Source organism: Saccopteryx leptura, chromosome 3 (genome assembly GCF_036850995.1).
Source record: "Saccopteryx leptura isolate mSacLep1 chromosome 3, mSacLep1_pri_phased_curated, whole genome shotgun sequence".
Taxonomy (NCBI): domain Eukaryota; kingdom Metazoa; phylum Chordata; class Mammalia; order Chiroptera; family Emballonuridae; genus Saccopteryx; species Saccopteryx leptura.
In genome coordinates, this window is record NC_089505.1 from 166,133,568 (window position 1) to 166,157,409 (window position 23,842).

Genomic DNA, 23,842 nt, shown 5'->3' on the forward strand with positions numbered 1-23,842 from the left:
CAGGTCTTGCCAGAGTTCCGTGGGTTGAGATGAGGGTCTTTCTGGATTCGTGCCTTACCCAGGCGAAGGCCACCTGGCACAATCCTGAGCGGTGTCCCTCCCAACTCGTCTGCGGACAGGGGTTCACCTCTGAAATTAGAGCAGTTTTCCATGATGAGCCAGAATGCCAGGCAGACTTATAACTTTGGGATCATTATTTCTGGATGAGATTTCTAGAGAAACGTGACTTGTGGAGTTCTTTGGTACAACCTGTGAGAGGCCTGGACTGTTGTTGACCTCTCCCTCAGTTAATAAGCCAGGACAGGACAGAAGAAAGACGCTTTTGTTTGAAAGCTGGTGGCATTCTGGGTGCTGTGGCCAGCACGCCTAACAGGATAGAATAGCACAGAGGCTCTGTCTTCCCCTCTTCATTCTCTCTCCCCTCCCCTCCCCTCCTCTCCTCATGCACACTTTCCCTTCTTTTTTATTTCAAGAGTATTAATTGTCTGCCTTGATCATAGACTGAATGACTAGAAAATAATTTTTTTGAGAGAGAGAGAGAGAGACAGGTAGAAGACAGAGACAGACAGACAGGAAGGGAGGAGAAGCATCAATTCATATTTGTGACACCTTAGTTCAGGGGTCTCAAACTCGCGGCCCGCGAGCTGCATGCAGCCCACCGAACAATTTTGTGCGGCCCGCAGACTAATCCATGAAGTTCAAAATATTTTGGATAAAATTAAGTAAGCCTAGGGGCCTACTTGTATTTTGCATTTCTCTAGCATCCTAGCTAGATATTAGCTTAGTTAACAGCAGTTGTGATGCGAACTACAGTTTCTGGTCGTTTTGTGACACTGAGTAAACTGCATGTACGATTGTGCTTGTTGTACTGATTTTTTTGTGTTTTCAACTGCAGTGAGAAAAGTGTTGCATAACAGTTGCCTTTTGTAGACCTAGTGCGGCCCGCCGAACGGCTGTGATCTTGCTCTGCGGCCCACATGCTGAGTTGAGTTTGAGACCCCTGCCTTAGTTGTTCATTGATTGCTTTCTCATATGCACCTTGACTGGGGGCTCCAGCTGAGCTAGTGACCCCTTGCTCAAGCCAATGACCAGTGATGACCTCTGGACTCAATCCACCTACCATGGGGTCATGTCTATGGTCCCACACTCAAGCCGGCAACCGTGCAATCAGGCTGGTGAGTCCACACTCAAACCAGGTGAGCCACGCTCAAGCCAGCAACCTTGGGGTTTCGAACTGGAGTCCTCAGCATCCCAGGTCCATGCTCTATCCACTGCACCATCACCTGGTCAGGCTAGAAAATAATTTTAAAAATTCAACAAAAACTTATGGGGGGGACTAGGTGAAAAAGGTGAAGGTATTAAGAATTACAAATAGGTACGTAGTTACAAAATAGTCACAAAGGTGAAGAACAGCTTAGGGAATATAGTCAATGATATTGCAATGACTATGTATGGTGCTAGGTGGTTACTGAAATTATTGGAGGAAGCACTTTGTAAATTATATAAATGTCTAACCACTATACTGTACACCTGAAACTAATATAAAATAATGTTGAATGTCAACTGCAATTGAAAAAAAAAATTTTTTAAAGATTTAGAAAAAGGCCTGACCAGGTGATGGCACGGTTCAAAACCCCAAGGTCGGCAGTTTGAGTGTGGGCTCATCTGGTTTGAGCAAGGCTCACCAGCTTAAGCCCAAGGTCACTGGCTTGAGCAAGGGGTGACTCGGTCTGCTGTAGCCCCCCCCCCCCATCAAGGCACATATGAGAAAGCAATCAATGAACAACTAAGGTGCTGCAATGAAAAATTGATGCTTCTCATCTCTCTCTCTTCCTCTCTCTCTGTCCCTATCTGTCCCCCCCCCCTCTCACACACACATACACATACACACACACACAAAGATTTCAAAAAAAAACTTATTGACTAAGTGCCCAAGGCCTTGACGGACTCCCAGTCTCTGTACTAGGACTCCTCAGTCTGTGCAAAAAGTGAAACTTTCTTGCTCTCTCACACTGCCACTGTCCCCGTCAGTCAGCCGGAGCTAGCCAGCATGCGCACTGCAGTATTGAGATAGAGGCATGCAGTGCGCTTGCCACCAAGGGAAAGCGCTTCGTGTCACCCTGCACAGATGGAACCATTTAGTGCTACTCAGAAGCCCAAGAGCGATTGAGTTTGAACCGAAATGAACAGAACAAACCTATGCCTAAGTAGAAATTGGTTGTTATAACTTTTAGCTTTTTTATTCCACCAGAACTAGAATCTCTAAGTCTAGCTATCTCCAAAACCTTCTGATGGATTTTATAATCCTGTAAAAAAAAAACATTAGTAAAGCAATTTTTGTGGCTAGGAGTTATCTTTGGAAGGGGGTTTAAAACTGCTACCCCTAGGTACATAAAGAAATAAGAAAAGTCTAGAGAGTTAGACAAGGTCACCTGTTCCTGACCAACTTCCAACTCTCTCCTTTTCTCCCCAGCTGGTGACAAGGGGGCTGCCACACAGAGGGCGAGAAGGCAAGCTTGGTGCTAGTTAGTAATTGTGTTCACTGGGTCCCTGCTGTGTGCCAGGTCCTGGGTGAGGCTCTGGAGGCCCAAGACGTGGCCTCTGGCCTCTCAGAACTTGTGCTTAGCAGACTCCCTTACCCCAATGTGTAGAGTCAATCGATTCTCTGCCCCCTTAGATAAAATCCAACTGATGGATTGTGGCTCCCAAGGGCCCAGCGCCTCATCCTCCCCATGCCCTCTCCCCAGTCCTCAGCCTGGGCTCCAGCTACACAGTTGGTACCTCTACAGGTGTGTCACTGTCTGCTGGGCCATGTGACAGAGGTAGGAAAGAGGGACATGAGAGATTGTGGGTTCAGGGGTCCGTGGCGGTCCCTGCCATGAGGTTTCCATGTCAGTGCACACTGGGAAGGGAGCTCAGGGTCAGAGAGACGAGGGCATCACCAGCCTTAGGAAGGCTTTGGGTTTTATTTGTAGGTGACTCTGAGCCCTACGGAACATTACCAATATTTCTCCACACCTCAGCAACCCATGGACCCAAATAAAGGCCTAAAAATTATAATGACCAAAATCTGCTGACTCATGGACACCATTGCATTAATGGCAGTACTCTTGCTCATCTTCCCTGCCAATGAAGTGTCTGCCAGTTATTTCTGGGGGTCCATGGCCCTCTCACGATCTGGGCCTCCTAGCGAATTCAGACCCAAATCCCTGTATGAGATATCAGTGTATGGCAAGGAGAGTGGTTCTGCTCATCGGGCTGCAGAAAATGTGTTCATGCTCAGGGAGCTGGGACGATAGGGCAGATGGGGGTTGGCATCCCCATGAGCCAGGCCTGAGCCCTGGGAGAGTGGACTCTAGGCCTAAGAAGCCCATTCATTTGTTTGTGGGGGCACTGGAAGAAACTGTGGGTCTCCTGTCAGCCCTCATGGGGACACCCCTCGAGTCTCTGAGCAGGAGTGGTAGAGTCAGTCTGTGGCACTGGGGTGACGGCTTGTAGGACCAGACACGAGGGTGGGGAAATGGTTAGGGAGAACAGAAGAACGGGGGTTAGCGTGGGCATTGGAAAGAGGTAGAAGCAGGAATTTCTTGATCAGCGGAAGCCAGTGCTGAGGGTTCTGGTTGGGTAATGAGGGCAGAGGTGGGGCCAATGCCCAGGAAAGGGGAAGGATCAGGTTCTGCGGAGATGGGGTTCCATTCATCTATATTGATATCTGAGCTCTGCAGGGGACTCTGGTAAATATTCCTACCGTGACACCAACCCGAAGGACTGAAGATGAGATTTCACCTGCAGCACATTTTGGAAGACTGAACTGGTCTTGTGTCCACAGCCCCACCCGTCCAGTGCACTCTGCTCACTGTAGTGTGATGGATCTAACAGCACCTTTTCCACCTGTTGCCTTCCTGGACAGGGATTTATTTATTTTCTTTCTTTCTTTCTTTCTTTCTTTCTTTCTTTCTTTCTTTCTTTCTTTCTTTCTTTCTCTCTCTCTCTTTCTTTAAAAAATTTTTTTCAATTACAGTTGACATACAATATTATGTTTCAGGTATACAACACAGTGATTAGACATTTATATAACTTATGAAGTGATCACCTTGATAACCGGGCAGAGATTTTCAGTACTTTATCTGGAGTATGAAGGTCAGCCCTCAGCCTGCAGTGTCAGGGTTCCCGCTGTCCAATCCCTACCTTCCTGGGTCAGGACACACAAGTGACAGGAGTCTGGTGCACACCAGCTTAGGTGACAAGGGAACTGACTGGGTGGTATAATCACCGGCCGTAGCGGTGTGCGTTCAGCCGGCCGTAGCGGTGTGCGTGCCGCCAGACTCCCCATCGGCTGCCCCTGCGCTTCGCGTGCCAGCTTCCTTCTCCCAGCACACTCTGATCCCGGCCGGAAACAGATAAAGCAACCTACACAGCTCAAGTCTCATAACACTGTCAGCAAGTTGACAGAGTGTCTTCTTGACTCAGTTCCACTTAGAAGAACCCCAGAAAGAACTCTGACTGGACCAGCTTGGGTCAAGGGCCCTTACCTGGGTCAACCAGCAATGGTCAGGAAGGCGAGGTGTGAACCACAGGCTTGGAGAAAATATGGAGCACTCTGGGGGGCGGAGGGGTGATGTATATATGTAATGTATCTATGCGCGCGCGCGCGCGCACACACACACACACACACACACACACACACACACACACATTCCATACCCACTATCGTTCGTACCTCTGCGTGCTTCAGCCCTCTCCTCCCCAAACAGAACCTCCATCCAACTGAGCCCCACTGCTCTGACTTCAATTGCCCCAAATACCCTTCCTGTTCTCAAGTTTTATCCTCAAGGGCCAACCAGGACTCCCCAGCCTCCCACCCCACCTGGGGCCACAGAGACTTTTCTCGTTCTGACACTAGAGAAATCAAAACAAAGAAGCTGGAGGGTCAGGGAAGAGGTCCAGGCAGTGAGTTTTTAGAGCTCAGGGCTGGTTAAACCATGCCTGTGTGTAGTCTTCCCAGACTGTGTTCTCTGTGAGAGGAGGGACCATGGCTGTCATCCCTTGCTGGTGGCCCGATGGGTGGCAAATTGATTAGTCATGACTGGCGCCTCCGCAGCCTCTCTCCTCTGCCCACCCGCAATGCAACTCTACTCCTGGGCCTGTAGGCAGGGTCTTTGCTGGTGATTTGCACAATTTAAAATTCTGTGGAACTCGGAAGCTTTTCTTACTGGAGGGACAGAATAAAATCATATTAATTATAATGCAGATGCCATCTTTTTCTAATCCTCTCAGCTGTCTCCTACATGCAAATGAGTGTCAGCAGCCTCCTCTGGGGCTTTCCCACAGATCTCCCTCATCCAAGGACATAGGAACACCAGCCTTCTCCGAGTTTGGGTCCCCTTGTTGTCCCTGATTTGAAATGCAGACTCTAATGTCATGCAGCCCTTGCAAGATGAGACCCTGAACGCCATTCCTCCCAGGCTGGAACAGCTTTTTCTTCCCCGGAGAACTGTTGAAAATAGGTTCCTGTGTTAATCGAGGTTTCCAGCACGTTCGTGGAGTTGGCTCCGAGCCTCCAGAATGTGTTTCCCAACCATCTCGGGGCTCCGGCTATTCTGGCCTGTCAGGACCAGACTTGCTGCGGGCTGTGTGGGGCTGCAGAGATGTTCATTCCAGATTCAGGGAGATAGGCATGATTTTTTGAGCCAGCAAACCTTAGCAAGCTAGGACCAGTCCTGGCCTTGTAATTGGACCAGAGGTGCTGGAGCAGCAAGCTCTCCTGAGAGGACTGAACAGACCTCTGCAGGCCAGTCAGCAGGCACTGGTGCAAGTGCGAGGTCGCTTTCCTTAATTGCTTCCCTTCCAGCGAAAACCCTCATGCCTCCGTGCATCAGACCTTAAACACCTGAAACATGAACTATTCATTTACGTAACCAGAGGACTCGTAGCAGTCTGACACGAGTCTATAATAACAGTTGACAGGTAGTGCTGACTGTATGTCAGGTACGTTCTGAGTGCTTTACAGATATGGATTCATTTCATACTTTTACCATCTCAGGACACCATTATGCCCATTTTGCAGACCAGGAGCCCGAGGCTTTACAGAGAGGTAAACTCATTTGTCCAAAGTCACTCAGCCACTCAGTGGCACAGTGGCCTGTGTGTGAAGGGGATGGGCTGGCCGTGCTCTTAAAGTTACATTTGTTGCCATCGGGGTTATTAAAAATGCTGGCAATAGGAAAGATGCAGTTAGACTCAGATTGCCATGAAAAGCGACAATTATAGCAACTCATGAATTTCTAACTAACTTTCAACTTAGAGTGACAAGCGTGGGCCTCCTCCACCCCCTGCATTTGCCCTAGTTACCAATTTACCTTCCTCATCAGCCCAAAGCTAATGGGAGCCATGTGAGTAGGTAACCATGATATAGTAGTTAACCTCCCTCCCTCTTTCCCTCCGTCCCTCTCTCCCTCTCTGTCCTGCTCAAGGTATGCTTTATACTTTATTTATATACATAGCACCTTTTCTTACACACACACCCCCCACTCCAAAAGAACGACTTCTAAATTTTCAGTGGATCAAATTCAGGCAAGCCTTGGAGTGGAAGACATGGGTCCTGCCTGCCTCTTGTTCTCTCGGTGGCCGTGGGTGGGTTTGGTCCCTGAATGAACCTGGCAAGACCTGCGGGCAGAATGTTCTTGACCCACAGCCCCGTCACGTCCCTTCCTCCGGAGGCTGTGCCTCAGCTGCTGTGTAGGGTGGAGCCGCACTGGTGCAGCAAAACCACCGTCTCCAGCCACCCTTCACTGCCTCCTTCCCCCTCAAGGTCGGAAGCTCCGAAACAAGGAATCAGACTTGCGTTCTAGGAACAACGTTCAAATTTAGCGGCGAAGAGAGAATTTTTGAGCTTGGAGAACAGTGATGTCGCAATAACATGGTCATTAGTAGCATGTATAGCGTTTGTGTGTGAAAAATTGTTTCTTGATGAGTTTTCTCGCTGTCTCTCTTGGTCTGGTAGTTGAAGACCATAAACTCCAAAGGGTCAGTGAGTGTTGCATGGCCATTTGGTATAAAAACTTTCTGAGGGAGAACAACTATGTTCAACTTGTTCTGGGTGTCACGATGCCCACTGTCCCGTGAGTCTCGTGCCGACAGAGGAATAGAGAAGGATTTCAATCCAGTCAGTCTTTGAGGCGCATTGAATTCAGAAGATGTCTACAAAAAAACAGTGTGGATGAGGAGGCAGTTACAAGCTAGGAGAAAGGCTATAGGAACTGGACCAGATCTGCGTGATGTGCTTGTCCTCTTTACTGTCCCGTGATTGGAAGCTGAGGGCCTTCTGAGGCTGCCCTTCGTTCTGTCCCCTCTCCTGCTTAATTCTGGGCTATGCATGAAAGAACAATGCGTATGAATATAAAGTAAGTGAAAATGTTTCTCTCCCACTCTTTCCTCAGGATGTAGTTTAAGGAAGGGTAGGAGGATTCTTTGGCCTGAATAGAATGATAATTTCAAAGGACATGGGTGACCACACAGATGCATAAAACCTTTGCACAGGGCAGAGGTACTATTGTGTTACTTTAAATTGCTAGAATTTCCTTTGTAAAATACCTCAAAACTGGTCTAGGTCATGACTAAAATGGCTGTTTCTCAGGGAAAAATGCAAAATCCTCCGAGAGTGCAGCTGGTAAGTGGAAGGGGGTCTATTAGCAAAAGTTTGGTTGTTTGGGGAAGCCAACAGAATTCTGCCAAATGTCACAGACCTGTGTGACCTGTCCCAGGAAGCAGGAAACTCATTCCTGGTCCCCAAGGAGCACAACTATCAGTCAGAATGTTCTCAAAGATACAAATGGGGACATTGTGTCAAATTTCCTCATATGGTGTACGGTCACCCCCCCCACCACCACCACCACCACCAACCATGGAACTGACAGCCCATCAAAGGATTTATCTATAGCAGCAAAATCCTAGTTGGCCAGGTCAAGGTCTCATAAAATATAGGCACTTGGGGAAAATAATGAAAGTTGCATTAATATAGATGATTAAAACAGTAAGTGAAAGTTCTAGCAGACATCCATCCCCCAAATAACCATGATTTAATGATGAGAGGGACCATACGTGAGTGACGTTTGAACTGCCTTCTGCAGTTGTTTGGAAGAGCCCACACCATGTGCTGAGGCAGCAGCACGCTGCTGCAGGCGCCCCTGGGTTTTACGCAGGAGCACCAGTCCTCACCTGCTGGAAATGAAGAGCTCTTTGCAATTGTTCGCTAGCTCTGGATCTATCTCCCTCCCGCCCTCCTTCCCACTCTCTCCTCTCCCTCTTTCACTTCATCTGTCTCTTTCTCTCCTCCCCCTTTCAAATACAAGTTTAGTGATTTTGTAACCTCCTGAATTTTCACAATTTATGCGAGAGCTTCAGGGTATGCTTTTTTAAAGTCAGGTCTTTCCTCCCAAATTACTTGGGAGGTTGGTCTTGCCAATGCCCTTTTCTCTTCTCCCTGGGTACCTCCTTATGTGGGGGCCTGATGTGCAGAGGCTAGGGTTGGGGCAATAACTGTGTGGGTTTTCCTCTCAGGAGTTAGGACAGAAGAAAAAAGATAGCTGATTCTATATTTTTGGTAGTAGGTATAAGTATAAAACAGTATTATCTCAAATCCTAGAGTGAAAGATTATCATGTATAAAATGCTAAAAAAAAAAACACAACACAAAAAAACCCTTACTGTGTATGAGAGATGCTGAGGAAGGAGTGGGTCGGGTTGGGGGAGGGGACTGAGTGCTGAGCGTCAGGGAGGAGGGAGAATGCAGAGGCGGAAGGGCTGGAGGCACACTTCCCTGAGGCTACACAGAGAATTGGATCTGCCCGGCTCTACATTTTCAGGGCTCTGACCAAGGAGGCGTGGCCCAGGACGCAGCTCGGAGGATTTAGACTGGGCACATAGACTGTCAGGGTGGCTAAAATAGGGGCCAGGATCACAGTAGCCTTGGGATTTAGTTCAGCTGCCAGTGACAGGAACACCCAAGATAACAGGCTTAAACAAGGCAGACGAGCACTTGGAAGACCAGGGCTCAGATGTTGACCCCACCGTGGCAAGGGACCCAGGCTAGTTCCTGCCTTCTGCTCCCCTGGGGCATGGCTTTCTCCTCATGGTCCAGGGTGGTGGTGCAGCTCCAGCCATGCCGTCCCACCAACACTGCAGTTTACCCTTCCTTGGCCAGATCTCAGTCATCCACACCTCCTGCGAGAGAGGGAGATGGAAGATGTCATCCTTTAGCTATGTGTCAACTTGCCCTGCTTTGGGCTTTAAATAATTGGGAGAGAGAAGAGGAGGCTCTTCATTACTTTACTAAGAAAAGTCACAGAGGTTCCTCCTCTTTGAGTGTTTGTTCATTCAGTAAATACAGAGTGTCTAATTTATTCAGGCATTGCTTGAGGGCAGCTGGGAAGAAGGCTCATGGGTTTCTGTTCTTGTGAAATGTAAAAGCTAAGGGGAGCATGACAGACAATATTTAACAGTAAATGTGGCGGGGTTGACAACCTGCATTGTACACTGAGTCCTTACAATGAGCTGACCATAATTAATGGTCGGAGCAGACAGTGTCAAACATCACTGCTAATTCCTGCCGGCAATGCGGGCAGCCAGGACCAGCCTCTCTTATGTACAAACTCAGCTTATCACACCCTCCTGAGTGCTGAGTGCCTGCCCTGTGCAAAGAACAATGCAGGGGAAGAGGAGGAGGAGAGGTAAACAATTAGTAAGCCAGAGCCCCACCTTGTAAGTGGCCCCTGAGTCATTCTAAAGCCAGTGCCTTCAAGGCCTACATTCCCAGAATGACTGAAGGATAAGAAAGCAGCTGTAAAATCCTGTTTTCTTTGGTGGAGAAGGATTTGGGGCTCTTTCCCTACTAAGGTGCGGAGCAGTGTGATGAGGATAGCTTTGTGATTCCTAAGAGCTTTTGAGTCCAAGCAAGGGAACCTGGGAAAACACAAGGACATGGCCTTTTCCTGCTGCCATGACCTTCAGCCAGCCGTCCCTGAGCCTGGTTTTGCTGGGAGCCAGGCAGGTGTCCAAGTCCAGTTTACATGCTGTAAGTGTGTGTGGTTTCTCAATTAAACCCGGGAGCCAGCGCTGCCCACCCACACCTCCGGCCTGGCCGCTGCACAAATACCTAGATCAGAGAGTCTCAAGCTGAAGCGAAGGACCTTTTGTCTGTTCTGATTTGAAGTTTCAACTTCCAATCTGTCTTAATAAAATACTAGAAAAATATTAATTAAAAAGACATATGAAATACAAACTTAGACTTCTGTAATTAGATTTAAGAAACAAAATTACTTTGTCTAATAGTATCTAAAGTCTAACTCGGTTCCTGAATGGGAATTTGCCAGTGGCAGAGAATTCGAAGCCCCCACCACCAGCCCGGGGACCACACTTTGGGCAGCACTGTGGGACAGGCCTGGGGCCAGGGCCTGCTGGGGCAGCTGTCCTTCCCAGCTTCAGCTCCCAGGACACTTCTGAGGGGAATGAGGAAGCTCCCCTGCGGCCCTGATGTGCCCGGTCCTGCACACCTGTCTGGTGCCCCTGCCCAGCTCCCCAAGGTTTTAACTGCTACCTGAGTAGTCTGATGAAAGAAACAGCTGGCCGACTCTCCCATCACAGTCCCCATGTGCAGGTGAAAATTTTACTTCACACTTGTGGCCAGAGAAGCAGAAGGTCACTACCCAGGCTCCCCTACCTGAGCAGGGCTCTGGGCAGACCCTGGTCTGGTCAGCCAGGCAGCCAGCCTCAAGGCGGGCAGTCGTCTCCCACGGGCCTGGTCTGGCCGGCGGGGCGGGTGGGAGGTCACATTGACACTGTGTTGCAGTTCTCCAAGGAGAGGCACGTCATGGACAGAACCCCTGAGAGGCTGAAGAAGGAGCTGGAGGAGGAGCTGCTGCTGAGCAGTGAGGACCTGCGCAGCCACGCCTGGTACCACGGCCGCATCCCCCGACAGGTACCCACGCCGCAGGTTACTGGACAACACCCAGTTCCGTGACCCCGCAGGGTCACACAGCAGGGCCGTGCAGGAGCGGGCCCCAGTTTAGCCAAACACAAACACTATAAAGTGGCCTGCAGTGACTCAGGTTGGGCCAGCCTCTAAGGACTCCTTGGGAAAAGTTAAGGTCAGAAAACCAAAGTACATTTCCTCATGCCCGGTAAGTGGATGAGGAAAAAGCAGGTGTCCCTGTGGTCTGCAGATACGGGGCAGGCAGGAGGCAGCGCCACAGGCTGGTGCCTACCAAGGGCAAGGCCGGGCAGTGGCTCGGATGATTGAACTGTTGGCCGGCTGCCTGCAGCCTCATGCCCTCTGGAGCTGCTTCCTTTCTAAGGCGGTGGCTTAATTTCAGATAAAGATTTAGAGGGATATCACGGAGGCAGGTAGCACAGAGCAAAAAAGGCCCCCGTGCCCTTGTGGGCCGCTGGATCACTCCCCACCCCCTAACCCAGAGATGGGCAAGAAGAGGAATCCTATCAGTGACCACAGACTCACAACCCAGAATGTACTTAGTGTGATTGTTGTTTGAGTGACAGCCATGAATGTGGGGAGGGGTGTTAATAATATAGAAATTGAAAAATAAAATAAGTACAGAATTGAGGTGCAGAATTTTCCTTGGGCTTGTATTATAATCTAGCCAGTCATTCACCCAAAACCACAGGGCAGGAGAGGGGGTGTTGGGGGTGAGGAGAAGAGCATCATGTCATCAGTTGTTTTTTTTTAATGTATCAGATTTCTCAGCACTACCAAAGAAATAGTCCTTATTCTAACTTCATTCTCTCTCTTTTTTTTTTTTTTAGTTTAAATTTGATTGTAGAAAATACAGGGAGCAAAAAAGGAGAAAAATTACACTCTCACCCCTAACTCTCCCTCCTGGAGATTAACCATTGTGAACAGTTTGATGTAAACCCTCCCAGACTTTTGAAATCAAGTATGAGGTCACACGACATATACTCTTTGGTAGCCCACGTTCTCTACTCAATGATATATCCTGGGCGTTTGCTCTCTGCCCTGAAATAGTCCCAGCATTCCTCACTGCATGGGTGTCCGCTGCACACATGCTCAATTACTTACCGGCACTCTGACAACACCCTTTAAGATAACTGTCATGTTCACAACTATAATTATTTCTTCAGGCTCGATGCCAAGAAATGGAATTTCTGCATTGAAAAAAATGTATTTTTAAGGCAAAGTTTCCATTTTAAAGTAACCATGGTAGTATACTGTATTCTAAGCTAACTGATCAAATGTTGGCATGGCCTGGGAAAATGAAATCTATGACTGCCACCACTATCCTTCTCCTTATCATGATCATAAAATTTGTTTTCCACTTGCCATGAGTGTAAATTTTCAGCTGTATACCATTCCAGATTGTATAACTCCCTGGTTGGCAAATTGCAGCTGGCGAGCCACATGTGGCTCTTTGGCCCCTTGAGTGTGGCTCTTCCACAAAATACCATGTGCGGGCGCTACCTCAATAAGGAATGTACCTGCTTTAACTTAAACCTATGGTTTAAGTTTACTTTTTTTTTTTTTTTTTTTCCCTGAAGCTGGAAACAGGGAGAGACAGTCAGACAGACTCCCGCATGCGCCCGACCGGGATCCACCCGGCACGCCCACCAGGGGCGAAGCTCTGCCCACCAGGGGGCGATGCTCTGCCTATCCTGGGCGTCGCCATATTGCGACCAGAGCCACTCTAGCGCCTGAGGCAGAGGCCACAGAGCCATCCCCAGCGCCCGGGCCATCTTTGCTCCAATGGAGCCTTGGCTGCGGGAGGGGAAGAGAGAGACAGAGAGGAAAGCGTGGCGGAGGGGTGGAGAAGCAAATGGGCGCTTGTCCTGTGTGCCCTGGCCGGGAATCGAACCCGGGTCCTCCGCACGCTAGGCCGACGCTCTACCGCTGAGCCAACCGGCCAGAGCCCCTATGGTTTAAGTTTAAAAAATTTGGCTCTCAAAAGAAATTTCAATCGTTGTACTGTTGATATTTGGCTCTGTTGACTAGTGAGTTTGCCAACTACTGGATAACTGAACACTGTAACAGTAATAATGCTAATTATAGCTAACACTTTACTCCTTTAAATCTTTACAGCTGCTCTATAGCTAACATTTGCCCTATTTTACAGATCATGTAACAGAGCCACAGAGAGGTTATATAACTTGTCCAAAGTCGCACACACAGCCAGAATGCAAACCCAGGCAGTCTGGCTACTGGAATGATCATGCTATACCATAGTATAAATTCTCATTTTTTAAAAAAATTTTTATTTTATTTTATTTATTCATTTTAGAGAGGGGGAGAGAGAGACAGAGACAGAGAGAGACAGGGGGGAGGAGCTGGAAGCATCAACTCCCATATGTGCCTTGACCATTCAAGCCCAGGGTTTCGAACCAGCGACCTCAGCATTTCCAGGTCGACGCTTTATCCACTGCGCCACCACAGGTCAGGCAAATTCTCATTTTTTTAATAAACGTCAGCATCTTTATAGTTAGCCATTTTTAGTAATGACTGTGTTCTACTGTACTAGTACTTTGTGTATATCATGTATGCAAATGTATAATCCTCCCACTAACTTTGTGAGATGAGGAATTTTGGCCCAACTTTGTTCCAGGCCCTCCAACAAGGAATCAATATGCTCAGAATTGTTGGCAGGGGGGATCGGACTCACCAGACACAATTTTTTGAATTTCTTATTTCCTTCAGGGTTGCATAAATGACATCTCCTGACACCCTCCTGATTACTCCTCACCTTGTCCCCTCCCAAGTAGGCCTTACCTCCTGATTTACTTTTTCTTTCACTCGACAACATCTGACATGCCATCCTCATGGCTTGCTTTTCCTCCCTAAAATATATACTATAGAAGCTCCCTGACAGTGAAGACTCCGGTCTCCTTCATTCACTGCTAAAAACTCAGTGCCTACAACAGTACTGGGCACATAGTAGGTGGTCAGCAAGTAGTACTTAAATGAATGAATGAGTCTTCTAAGAATTAGACATTTGATAAAGTCAAGAGCCCACTGAGGAAGTGGAGACAAAATGGCATTGTCTTTTGTTGGCCCAAAGAAGTAGGGAGAAATGCAGCTTTTAAAAGGAGTGTAAGCTTGCCCTGGCTATTTGGCTCGGTGGTAGAGCGTCGGCCCAGCATGTGGATGTCACGGTTCAATTCCCAGCCAGGGCACACAGGAGAAGCGCCCATCTGCTTCTCCATCCCTCCCCCTCTCCTTTCTCTCTGTCTCTCTCTCCCCTTCCCGCAGCCAAGGCTCCATTGGAGCAAAGTTTGCCCAGGCGCTGAGGATGGCTCCATGGCCTCCACCTCAGGTGCTAGAATGGCTCTGTTTACAAGGAGCGACGCCCCAGAGGGGCAGAGCGTCGCCCCCTGGTGGGTGTGCCGGGTGGATCCCCGTCGGGCGCATGTGGGAGTCTGACTGCCTCCCCGTTTCCAACTTCAGAAAAATACAAAGAAAAAAAAAGTATAAGCTTGTCTTTCCTACTCATCACTCACCCTTTTGTCCCCAAGGTATCAGAAAATCTTGTGCAGCGAGATGGTGACTTCCTAGTTCGAGACTCCCTGTCCAGCCCCGGAAACTTTGTTCTGACCTGTCAGTGGAAGAACCTCGCTCAGCACTTCAAGATCCACCGGACAGTCGTTCGGCTCAGCGAAGCCTACAGCCGCGTGCAGTACCAGTTTGAGATGGAGAGCTTTGACTCCATCCCCGGCCTGGTGCGCTGCTACGTGGGCAACCGCCGGCCCATCTCCCAGCAGAGCGGAGCCATCATCTTCCAGCCCATCAACAGGACAGTGCCCCTGCGTTGTCTGGAGGAGCGCTATGGCGCCTCCCCTGCCTGGGCCCGGGAGGGCAGCCTCTTGGAGGGAAGGCCAGATGTTGCCAAGAGGCTGAGCCTCACCACGGGCAGCGTCCAGGCCCGCGAGCCCAGCTTGCTCAGGGGAAACCTCCTCAGGTGGGTCAGGACCTCCTCGGGTGCTGTTGGGACCATGAGGGGCACTCTGGACACATCTAGGCTGAGTTAGGTAGATGAGGAGCTCACCCTAAAATAGGGACAACAAAAGATGTTAATAAGATGCCAAGTGCAACTGGAATAGCTGTCAGGAGGCAGTACATGATCAGTTCCCCATTGAGTTGGTGCCAACAGTAAATGATGCGGCCTATGGGGAAGTGGGTTGGCTAAGGGAGACTTTGTGAAGGAGGTGGGGTCTGGCCGGTCTGGAGGCTCGATGCTGCAAAGACAAGTGGTCCAGGTGGGGCTCAGCATGAGCGTGAGGATCAGCTAGAAAGGGGCAAGTGCTGTGTGGAGTGAGTAAGTAGATGGTGGGGCTGGAGCAAAGGGTCCACAGACGGGGCAGGCAGGGGTAGGCTTAGAGGTAACCCTGGCCAGATCATGGGGGCCTTTGTCCCAGGCTGAGGGGTGCAAGGGAGGCTCGGAGACTTGACCTGGTGAACAGGATGTCCTAAGAGTGGACTGGACAGTGATGTGCAGGAGGGGCAAGGAGAGAGAAGTCAGGAGGGCCAGCTCAGTGCATCGTGGAGGGCCAGGCTCCGCGTGGGGAGCAGAAGGAGGGTTGGGGGCGCAGAGAGCAGGTTTCCCAGGGCTCTTCCGTGTGGGGGAAGGTGGAGAAGGGCAGTCAGCTACCACAGGAGGGGAACAAAGCAGGTGGACTTTGGAGGAAAAACCAGTCACTCCATCTGAGCTAGGACCATGTGCTCGCTGAATGCCAGGTTTAAGTGGGGATTTGGCCTGAGGGCTTAGATTAGGGCTTAGTCTGCATGGAAAGGGGATTGACTCTGAGAAGAGATGAGATTCCTAGGACAGGAGATGTCAGGAGCCTGGGGCTGTAGTCTGAACCTTGGGGACAGAGGGAGAAAAATGTGCGGAGAACTGGGCCCGGAACTGAGGTGCCTGCTGTCAACTTTCAGTGCCAGGTGTTTATATAGGGCCTGTGCCTGTGGAGCTGAGGGCCCTGGGCCGTGCCATGCATATTATCCAAACTGTGCCAGAAAGGAAAGCAGGGAGGAGGCAGGCGTGGTAGGCGAAGACCAACCCCATCGCCTTACTCACACAGCACCCTTCTCAGGCTCCCTGGCATCTCGGCTCACACACTTAAGCCAACATGTTCTATTTCACTGATGGGCTTTCTTTCTGGACCAGGAGGAAATGGCATAAACAGTAATTTCTAGAATGCAAAAATTCAGAAGTAAAATACAGGAATACCAATGACAGCTATGCTGCCAGGAATCTCCAGTGGATTGGATAATAGTCAGCATGTGGCCATGGATCCCACCTGCCTGGACATGAGTGCCGGTTTGCACTCACTGGTCAGCCCCGAGCAAGCCACTTGCCTGCTCGGGGCCTCACATTCTTCATCTGGAACATAGAAGCTTGTAAGGGTTAAATGAGTCACATTATGCAAAGTGCTTAGAACAGTGCTGGCACAGTGCCAGGTAAGTGTTCTCAGTCCTAATAATTATTACTTCTGGAGGGCAGTAGAATGTGAGACTGAGGGCAATTGTAGGTAGGGAGGAAAAACTTTTATCTAAGTTATTTAGAAATTCGCCTTACGTAATAATAAGATTGGACTTGAGGCCCTGGCCAGTTGGCTCAGTGGTAGAGCGTCGGCCTGGCGTATAGAAGTCCTGGGTTTGATTCCTGGCCAAGGCACGCAGGAGAAGCGCCCATCTGCTTCTCCACCCCTCCCCCTCTCCTTCCTCTCTGTCTCTCTCTTCCCCTCCCACAGCCAAGGCTCCATTGGAGCAAAGATGGCCCGGGCGCTGGGGATGGCTCCTTGGCCTCTGCCCCAGGCGCTAGAGTGGCTCTGGTCGCAACAGAGCGACCCCCTGGAGGGGCAGAGCATCGCCCCTGGTGGGCGTGCCGGGTGGATCCCTGTCGGGCGCATGCGGGAGTCTGTCTGACTGTCTCTCCCCGTTTCCAGCTTCAGAAAAATACCAAAAAAAAAAAAAAAAAAAAGATTGGACTTGAGATCCCTTAAAACATTAAAGGGGTAGGTGCACTTTTCTGTTTCTTTTGGGAGTTAGGGTTGGCCGCTCTGATGAACAGGGAGTTAATGTCATAAACTGAGCCAGAGTGTGTTGTCAACACACGGAACCCCCGCTGAGTGTGGCACTGGGAGGAAGGCCTCCTGGCTGCCTTCAGAGAGCTGGATTTAAAATACAATTTTATTTTTTTAAGATAACACATGAAACAAAGACTGAGAAAGTCACTAAGTGCAGGAGACAGGCCTCACAGAAAACCTCTTCTGATTGCCCTTTGAAAGCAGAGCTTCCTAAGCTCTGTCACCTCTGGACACACAGGCAGCAGGCCCAGAAATGTCTAAACATGGGGGTGGGGTAGGCTCAACGTGAGTAATGGCCCTGCCCACCTCCCCACTTCCCGTGGCTCCTCACCTTCCTGACTTAGGGCCCGCTGGTTGGCTGGCAGGCGGCCGGGCGAAGGTGTGCTCCCAGCCAGGCTGCATTCCAGCTGGTGCTCTGGCCAGTGGACTCTGACTGCTCCCGGTGACCACTGCTTAAGTATCCCTTCTCAGAAGCCATTGCCTTTTGGAATTTGCCCTCTGCCCTGCCTTATCTCTGAGGGGTTGCTGGAATTTCTCTGTTGCTGAGAGTTTGGGGTGGGTTCTGGTTTGTTTTTTGATTTGGTGCCTGCAAAGGTAGGAAGAAACTTTGCAATTTCTGTAACATAAGCTTGTGGGAGGGCTGGTTAAAGTTCATTACAACTTAGCTGGGACAGTACTTTCTCTTCTAGCAAAAGAGAGATTCTGTTCCTGGGTACTAATTACAGAAATTTTTTGAATTGGCAAAGAACGCAAGAATGCTGGCTAATTGTATTGCAAGTTCTGTTCCCCTTTTCCCTGCGTGGCTGTGCTCCGCGCCTCCCGGCTGCCACTTGGTGACAACGGGTGACCACACTCCTCACTTTACCCAGCTGAGCAGGAGTGAGGCTGGCTTGGGGTCTCCTTTGCATCCAGGAGGATGGGTGTGACAGCCTCAGGCGATCCTGTGGGTTATGGGGGGGGGGGCTGAGACTTGCACTGAAATGGAACCTGATTGTGACACTATTAATTCATGATGGAATCCCATGTATTTAAACAAGTCACTCCTCCTGGGTCTGTAAGTAATTTTAGGCTCCGTTAAAAGTACACATTCCAGTTCATCAGATTTTCCTGAGAACATTCTAAAACCTTTCCCAGGCTCTGGTTGGAAAGGCTCAAAGGAGTCATCCCAGGACCTGGATTGGTTGTGGGGATGGAGCGCACGGCACGATCATGTATCAATTGCCCCCATCAGGAATGTGCTCCACCAGCAGACATTCCTGGGCTGTGAGGGTATGCCCTAGCGCTCACTCTGAGCAAGCTTTCTTGATGTTGCCTGAAGGTTTTATGATCTAATGATAGCTTTCTGCCCCACTTGTCTTTTGCTTCAGAAATAAAGAGAAGAGCGGCAGCCAGCCAGCCTGTCTGGATCACATGCAGGACCGCAGAGCCTTGTCCCTCAAAGCCCACCAGTCAGAAAGCTACCTGCCCATCGGTAGGTCACTGGGAATTTGGAGGGAGGAGGGGGACAGCGTTACCTGGTTTCCTTCAGGCTGTTTTTTCTTGCTCCATCTGGTCACCTAATTTGGGAAAGACAGAGGCTCCATGCCTGCAGGAGGTTTGTAGGACTGTGTCCAGATGCAAATCCCTGGATGCTTTGTGTGCTAGCTTTTAAATCTCATAACAAGTTTTCAAGGTGGTCGTGGTTCTTCTCTTTGCGAAGTTAAGGAAACTGAGGCACAGAGGTTAAGTAACTTGTCCAGAGGCGTCTGTCGGGCGAGCGGCTACACCAGCATTTGAATGCAGGTTTTCTGATTCCAAGCCCATTCGCTGACTGGCAGGTTTCATGACGGACGAGCTGCCCCTGCAGTCCACTCCCAGGACAGAGGGTGGGTGGGTTGCTCCTAGTGTTCCTGGAGAAGAGCTGTCCAGCGACCCTCTTCCTTTCCATTCTCCTTCCACAGCCAGAAGAGGGAGAAGGCGTGGGCTGTGGGGGAAACAAGCAGTTGTTACTTGAGGAGCCATGGGATTGTTTTTCATTGTTTTTGTAACTCACCTTCTTTGGTACCACAAAGTGATTTTCTTAATGCCTCTTAAATTATTTCTCTGTGGGTTATCACAACGCCTTTTTCTCCCTGCCCGGTGGGTCTGTAGCTCTCCCTTCAGGCTGGCTGTGGTCCACCCTGGCTTTCAGAGTGACCCCGAGCCCTTTTGCTCTGTGGCTCAAGACTTATGTTTCCTAGGGCAAGCTTAAATTTCTTTCCAGACTCGGTGTATATTATATTTTCCCGCTCTCTGACTGTCCTAACCTTCTATGACCATAAAATGGCATTACAGCCCAGCTATCAGCAGTCGCTGGGATTTAAGTTCCCCAGAACTGTGAGGTCAGGCCAACTTAGCCCTCAAAATGCCTTAGACTTCTCTAGGTTGGGCATGGGGTGGTCAGACTGCGTTATCTTTTGAAGGTGAAAATTCCTGCCCCAGGGCATGAATTTAGGGCTGGGATGCTGTCACTCTAGTCTTGTTTGTTTTGTGTTCTCCACACAATAGCTTTTCCTCACCCTCTCTTATCCTCCACAGGCTGTAAGATGCCCCCTCAGTCTTCAGGTGTGGACACAGGCCCCCCAAACTCACCCGTTTTCAGGACAGGCAGCGAGCCTACCCTGAGCCCAGCAGTGGTTCGGAGGGTCTCCTCGGACGCTAGGGCAGGGGAGGCACTGAGGGGCTCAGACAGCCAGCTGTGCCCCAAGCCACCCCCCAAGCCCTGCAAGGCGCCCCTCCTCAAGGCTCCCTCATCTCCGTCCACCTGGCTCAACTCAGAGGCCAACTACTGTGAACTGAACCCAGCCTTTGCCACAGGCTGTGACAAGGGAGCAAGGCCACCATTCTGTGCCCAGGACAGTTACGTGGAGCTGCTGACAACCAATCAGAAGGGGGCACCAGGTCCCCGGAACTCTGGCACCAACTACTTGATTCTCGATGATGATGACAAAGCAAGGCCTTGGCAGCCACCGGCCGCAGTGCCAGTGGACAAGGGGCAGGATGACGAGGGTGAGTTTGTGATGCCCCTCCTAGAGACTGCCTCCTCGTTCAAGCCCAACGACTATGAGTCAAAGCTCCTTCCTCCTGAGAACAAGCCGCTAGAAACAGCATTGCTGAAGCGTGCGAAAGAACTGTTCACCAGCAACGACCCCAAGGTCATTGCCCAGCACATGCTGAGCATGGACTGCAAGGTAGGTGCCTCATGGCGGGCGGGGGTATGGTTCCGGCTTTCACATGCTGGGAAGGGGGATCTGTCTGCACCCCACTCTGCCTTACCCTGTATATGCTTTGCTCATAGGAAAAGTCTGAAGATAACCTGAGCATGGGGGTTTATTTAAGGGGTGGGACCAACAAGCCAGGATAACCTTTGCCCAGGTAGGAAGCTTGTAAAATTCATCTTGGATAGAGGGATGACAGGCTACTTCAAAGGGCCGTGCCTCCTTCCCTGCGGCCCTGCTGCTGTCTGGCTGCTGCAGAACCCTTCTCCCAGTTGGTGCTGACTCTAAATTCTCCCCTAGCCTCAACTCTGCCCGAAGTGGTAAAGTCAAGTCCAAAGGAAAGTAGATTGTAGGTGGAATTGTATTGAGCATCAGAGCCTTGGTTATTTTTATTTTATTATGTATGTACCGTATATATACACATTTATTATATGTGTGTGTATACATATATTACATATTTATTGTTAGTGAAATGGTTTTTAGGATAAACATTTTAAGGTTACCTTGATTTTTTTTTTTTTTTTTTTTTATTTAATACTTGCTCAATTTTTTTAAAATTATAAGCCTAACCTGTGGTGGCTCATTGGATAAAGGGTCAACCTGGACACTGAGGTTGCCAGTTCGAAACCCCTGGCTTGCCTGGTCAAGGCACATATGGGAGCTGATACTTCCTGCTCCTCCCCTTTCTCTCTCTCTCTCCCCTCTCTCTAAAAATGAATAAATAAAGTCTAAAATTTTTTTAAAATTATAAAATAGTTAAAGTCCATTTTTCTGATGATCGCCTTTGCTGACATTTACTCTGCAAATAGAAATGTGTAAATAATTGTGTGCAGATCTGGTTGTTTGCCACAAAGATGGCCCCATCTCCACATATTGTTTCAAACCCGGGGTCTGTCATTAAAACAACATATTATGACTGTCTCTCCATGTGACTAAATAAATATGTTTATATCATCATCACTTTTTTTTTTTATTAAGTGAGAAGCAGAGAGACAGACTTCCATTTGTGCCCCGACCGGGATCCACCTGGGAAGCCCCCTACCAGGCAATGCTCTGCCTGTCTGGGGCTGCTGCTCCAATACTCCACAACCAAGCTATTTAGCACCTGAGGCAAGGCCAGGAAGCCATCCTCAGTGCCTGAAGCCAACTTGTTCCAACTGTTTGAGCCATAGCTGTGGGAGGGGAAGAGAGAGACAGAGACAGAGAGGAAGGAGAGGGGGAAGGGTGGAGAAGCAGATGGAGCTTCTCCTGTGTGCCCTGACCGGAATCAAACCCCAGACTTCTACATGCTGGGCCAATGCTCTACTGAGCCAACTGGCTAAGGCCTCATCATCATTTTTGATTGGAAACATTCCTTTTAGTTATGGGTGTCTTTTGTTCAGAGGTGGCCCTAAGGCAGCCTTGTTCTCCAGAGAGATATTTCTAGAAAGCAGGTATCTCAGGCTGGGTAGACTCAGTATGCTCCTCAGCAGACAGAGCCCTGTGTCTGAGCAACAGATAAGGCCTTCGTGAGGTTTAACGCCCTTTTTCATTTGTAGCTCGGTGAAGTCAATTAGCTTCAAAGGTTAGGGCTTATTTAGGAGCTAGGTTTTCCAAAATTTCCTAGGTTGTTAATTGTGGCAGGAATTCTAGTCTCTGAGCACCCTGCTCTCAGGGAGTTCTCAGTTGGTTGAGGACTCAAATGGTGGGCAGGAGGCCTCCCAAGCAGCCTAGAGGAACATCAGGCAGTTGCTGGCTATTCTGGGGTAACAAACATCTTCCTGAAAACAGGACTGAGGGATCACTCAGTTAACATCATGGCTAGGCCTGGGAGTTGGGGTGTGTGTGTCTGTCTGCCTGTGTGTCCGTGTATGTGTTGGGGCCTGAAAAGATGACCAGGAAGGGGGCTGCTTCAGCAGAATAGTGCCGTTCACGTTGTTTGTGGAGTGTGCTTTGCCGTGCTCAAATTGTCAGCTAATTTGCTCGGTTATATTTTTACTCACTTTAAAGTGAGCTAAACCTGTTTGGACAGAAAGAGGACTTCAGATTCCAGTCTAGGAAGTAACTCAGACCGGGCCTGGATCTGAGAGCACAACCAGGCTGCTGGCCAGGCGCCCGGCATGGGACTGTCTGGATTCTCCACAAAGGACACTCCTTGTGGAAACATGGGTCTGGGTTTACAGAGCAGCCTAAATCCCAGGAGGAAATACATCCTTCTTCCTTGTGGCCTCAAGCAGGGCTTGGAGGTGAGATGCCTGAACACACTTTGCAAGAGGGACTGGAACCTTCTTACCACGTCGGCAGCTGAAACCAGATCCCAAGTCCGTTCTCGACAGAAGCGACGTGCAGCCTGCCCTCTTTCTGGTTCTGTTTCTCTCTGCATGTTGTTCTCCAGGCGAGACCCCCTCCCCTGTCTGCCTTAAGCAGCCCTGGAAGACACAGTCCCCAAGACAAAGACCAGAGCAGGTGTCCACCTGACGCTTCCCAAGGGGAGGGCTGTTTGGTCTTCCTTCCTCCCTCCTGAGTCCACACCATCTCCTTACCCTCTTCCTAGAACCGCTGACTTCAGGACTGCCCACAAAGCAGGCACAGCCAGTGACTGAGAGGGAAATAGAACAAGGGCTGCTGTTACCTGTTCCAAGTGCAGCGGCAGCCCAGCGGGCCACCCTGAAGCTCAGGAGGCACTGGGCAGCAGTGTCTGAGGCCCAGGAGCTAGTTCCCACCTGGTGCACAGAGCCCAGGGCTGACGCCCAGAGGGGCCATTAGAACAGTGGATGGTCCTGAACACCTCCAGGCTCCCCGCCCAGCAATGTTCCACCCCACTCCCAGGGCTGGGTGAGCATCTACTGAGACTACTCCTGAGTCCTGCAAATGGGCACCAACTGCCCCGGCCTCAGTCGCCTGGAGCCATGTTCCCACCATATCTTTGCGGTGGCCGGAAGTGAGGGCCTACGGGTAAGAGCTGGGTCTCTGGGACTGAACTGCCTGAATCTGACCCGGCCTGTCCTTGCCTCTCCCAGTCTTTCTCTCCTTGACAATAAAAGGAGAGGAATAATCCCAGCCACCCTCCATACCGTGCCTGGCCAGCATGAGGCTGAGGAAGTGTTGGTGAGTGTTATATATTCAGCCTTGATTAAGTACCGATGTGGGCTCAGCCAGGTCACAGTGCGGAGGTGGGGAAGGACAGTGCTATAGGAACTCAGACCACAACCTAGGTGGGAAAGTCTCTGTAGAGGAGGCGCAGGAGCTGTGGGGTCTCTGTGGGTCTCTGAGGCAGGGTCTTGAACATGTAGCACTAGGGGATCAGACTGGGGCTGTCTGAGATGAGTTTTGAAGGCTGATAGGAGTTGGCCGGATGAAGAAAGCAAAGAGCATCTTCCAGGTGGCAGACAGTGCACACAAGCAGAAACTCGGAGGTCAGAAACCATAGGGGGAGGGGTTGGCCTCTGCAAGATTTGCTCTGGGCAGTGAAGATGGGGCGGACAAGGTCCTGGTAGGTCCTCCATGTTTTTAAGTCTCTACTTC

General features: G+C 49.9%; 1 protein-coding gene across 5 annotated transcripts in view; it reads left to right on the plus strand.

Moving 5' to 3' along the window:
• BCAR3 (BCAR3 adaptor protein, NSP family member) overlaps window positions 1-23,842 on the plus strand; it is a 125,421-nt gene that overhangs the window by 79,094 nt on the left and 22,485 nt on the right. For 3 of the 5 annotated variants that reach the window (XM_066376749.1, XM_066376750.1, XM_066376751.1), the window contains 4 exons: window positions 10,846-10,974; window positions 14,532-14,974; window positions 18,470-18,573; window positions 19,659-20,311. In XM_066376749.1, the coding sequence (XP_066232846.1) occupies window positions 10,846-10,974; window positions 14,532-14,974; window positions 18,470-18,573; window positions 19,659-20,311 (1,329 nt within the window). Of the gene's footprint in view, window positions 1-10,845; window positions 10,975-14,531; window positions 14,975-17,498; window positions 17,697-18,469; window positions 18,574-19,658; window positions 20,312-23,842 lie in introns of those variants that run through there. The other 2 variants (XM_066376752.1, XM_066376753.1) reach the window with 2 other exon arrangements.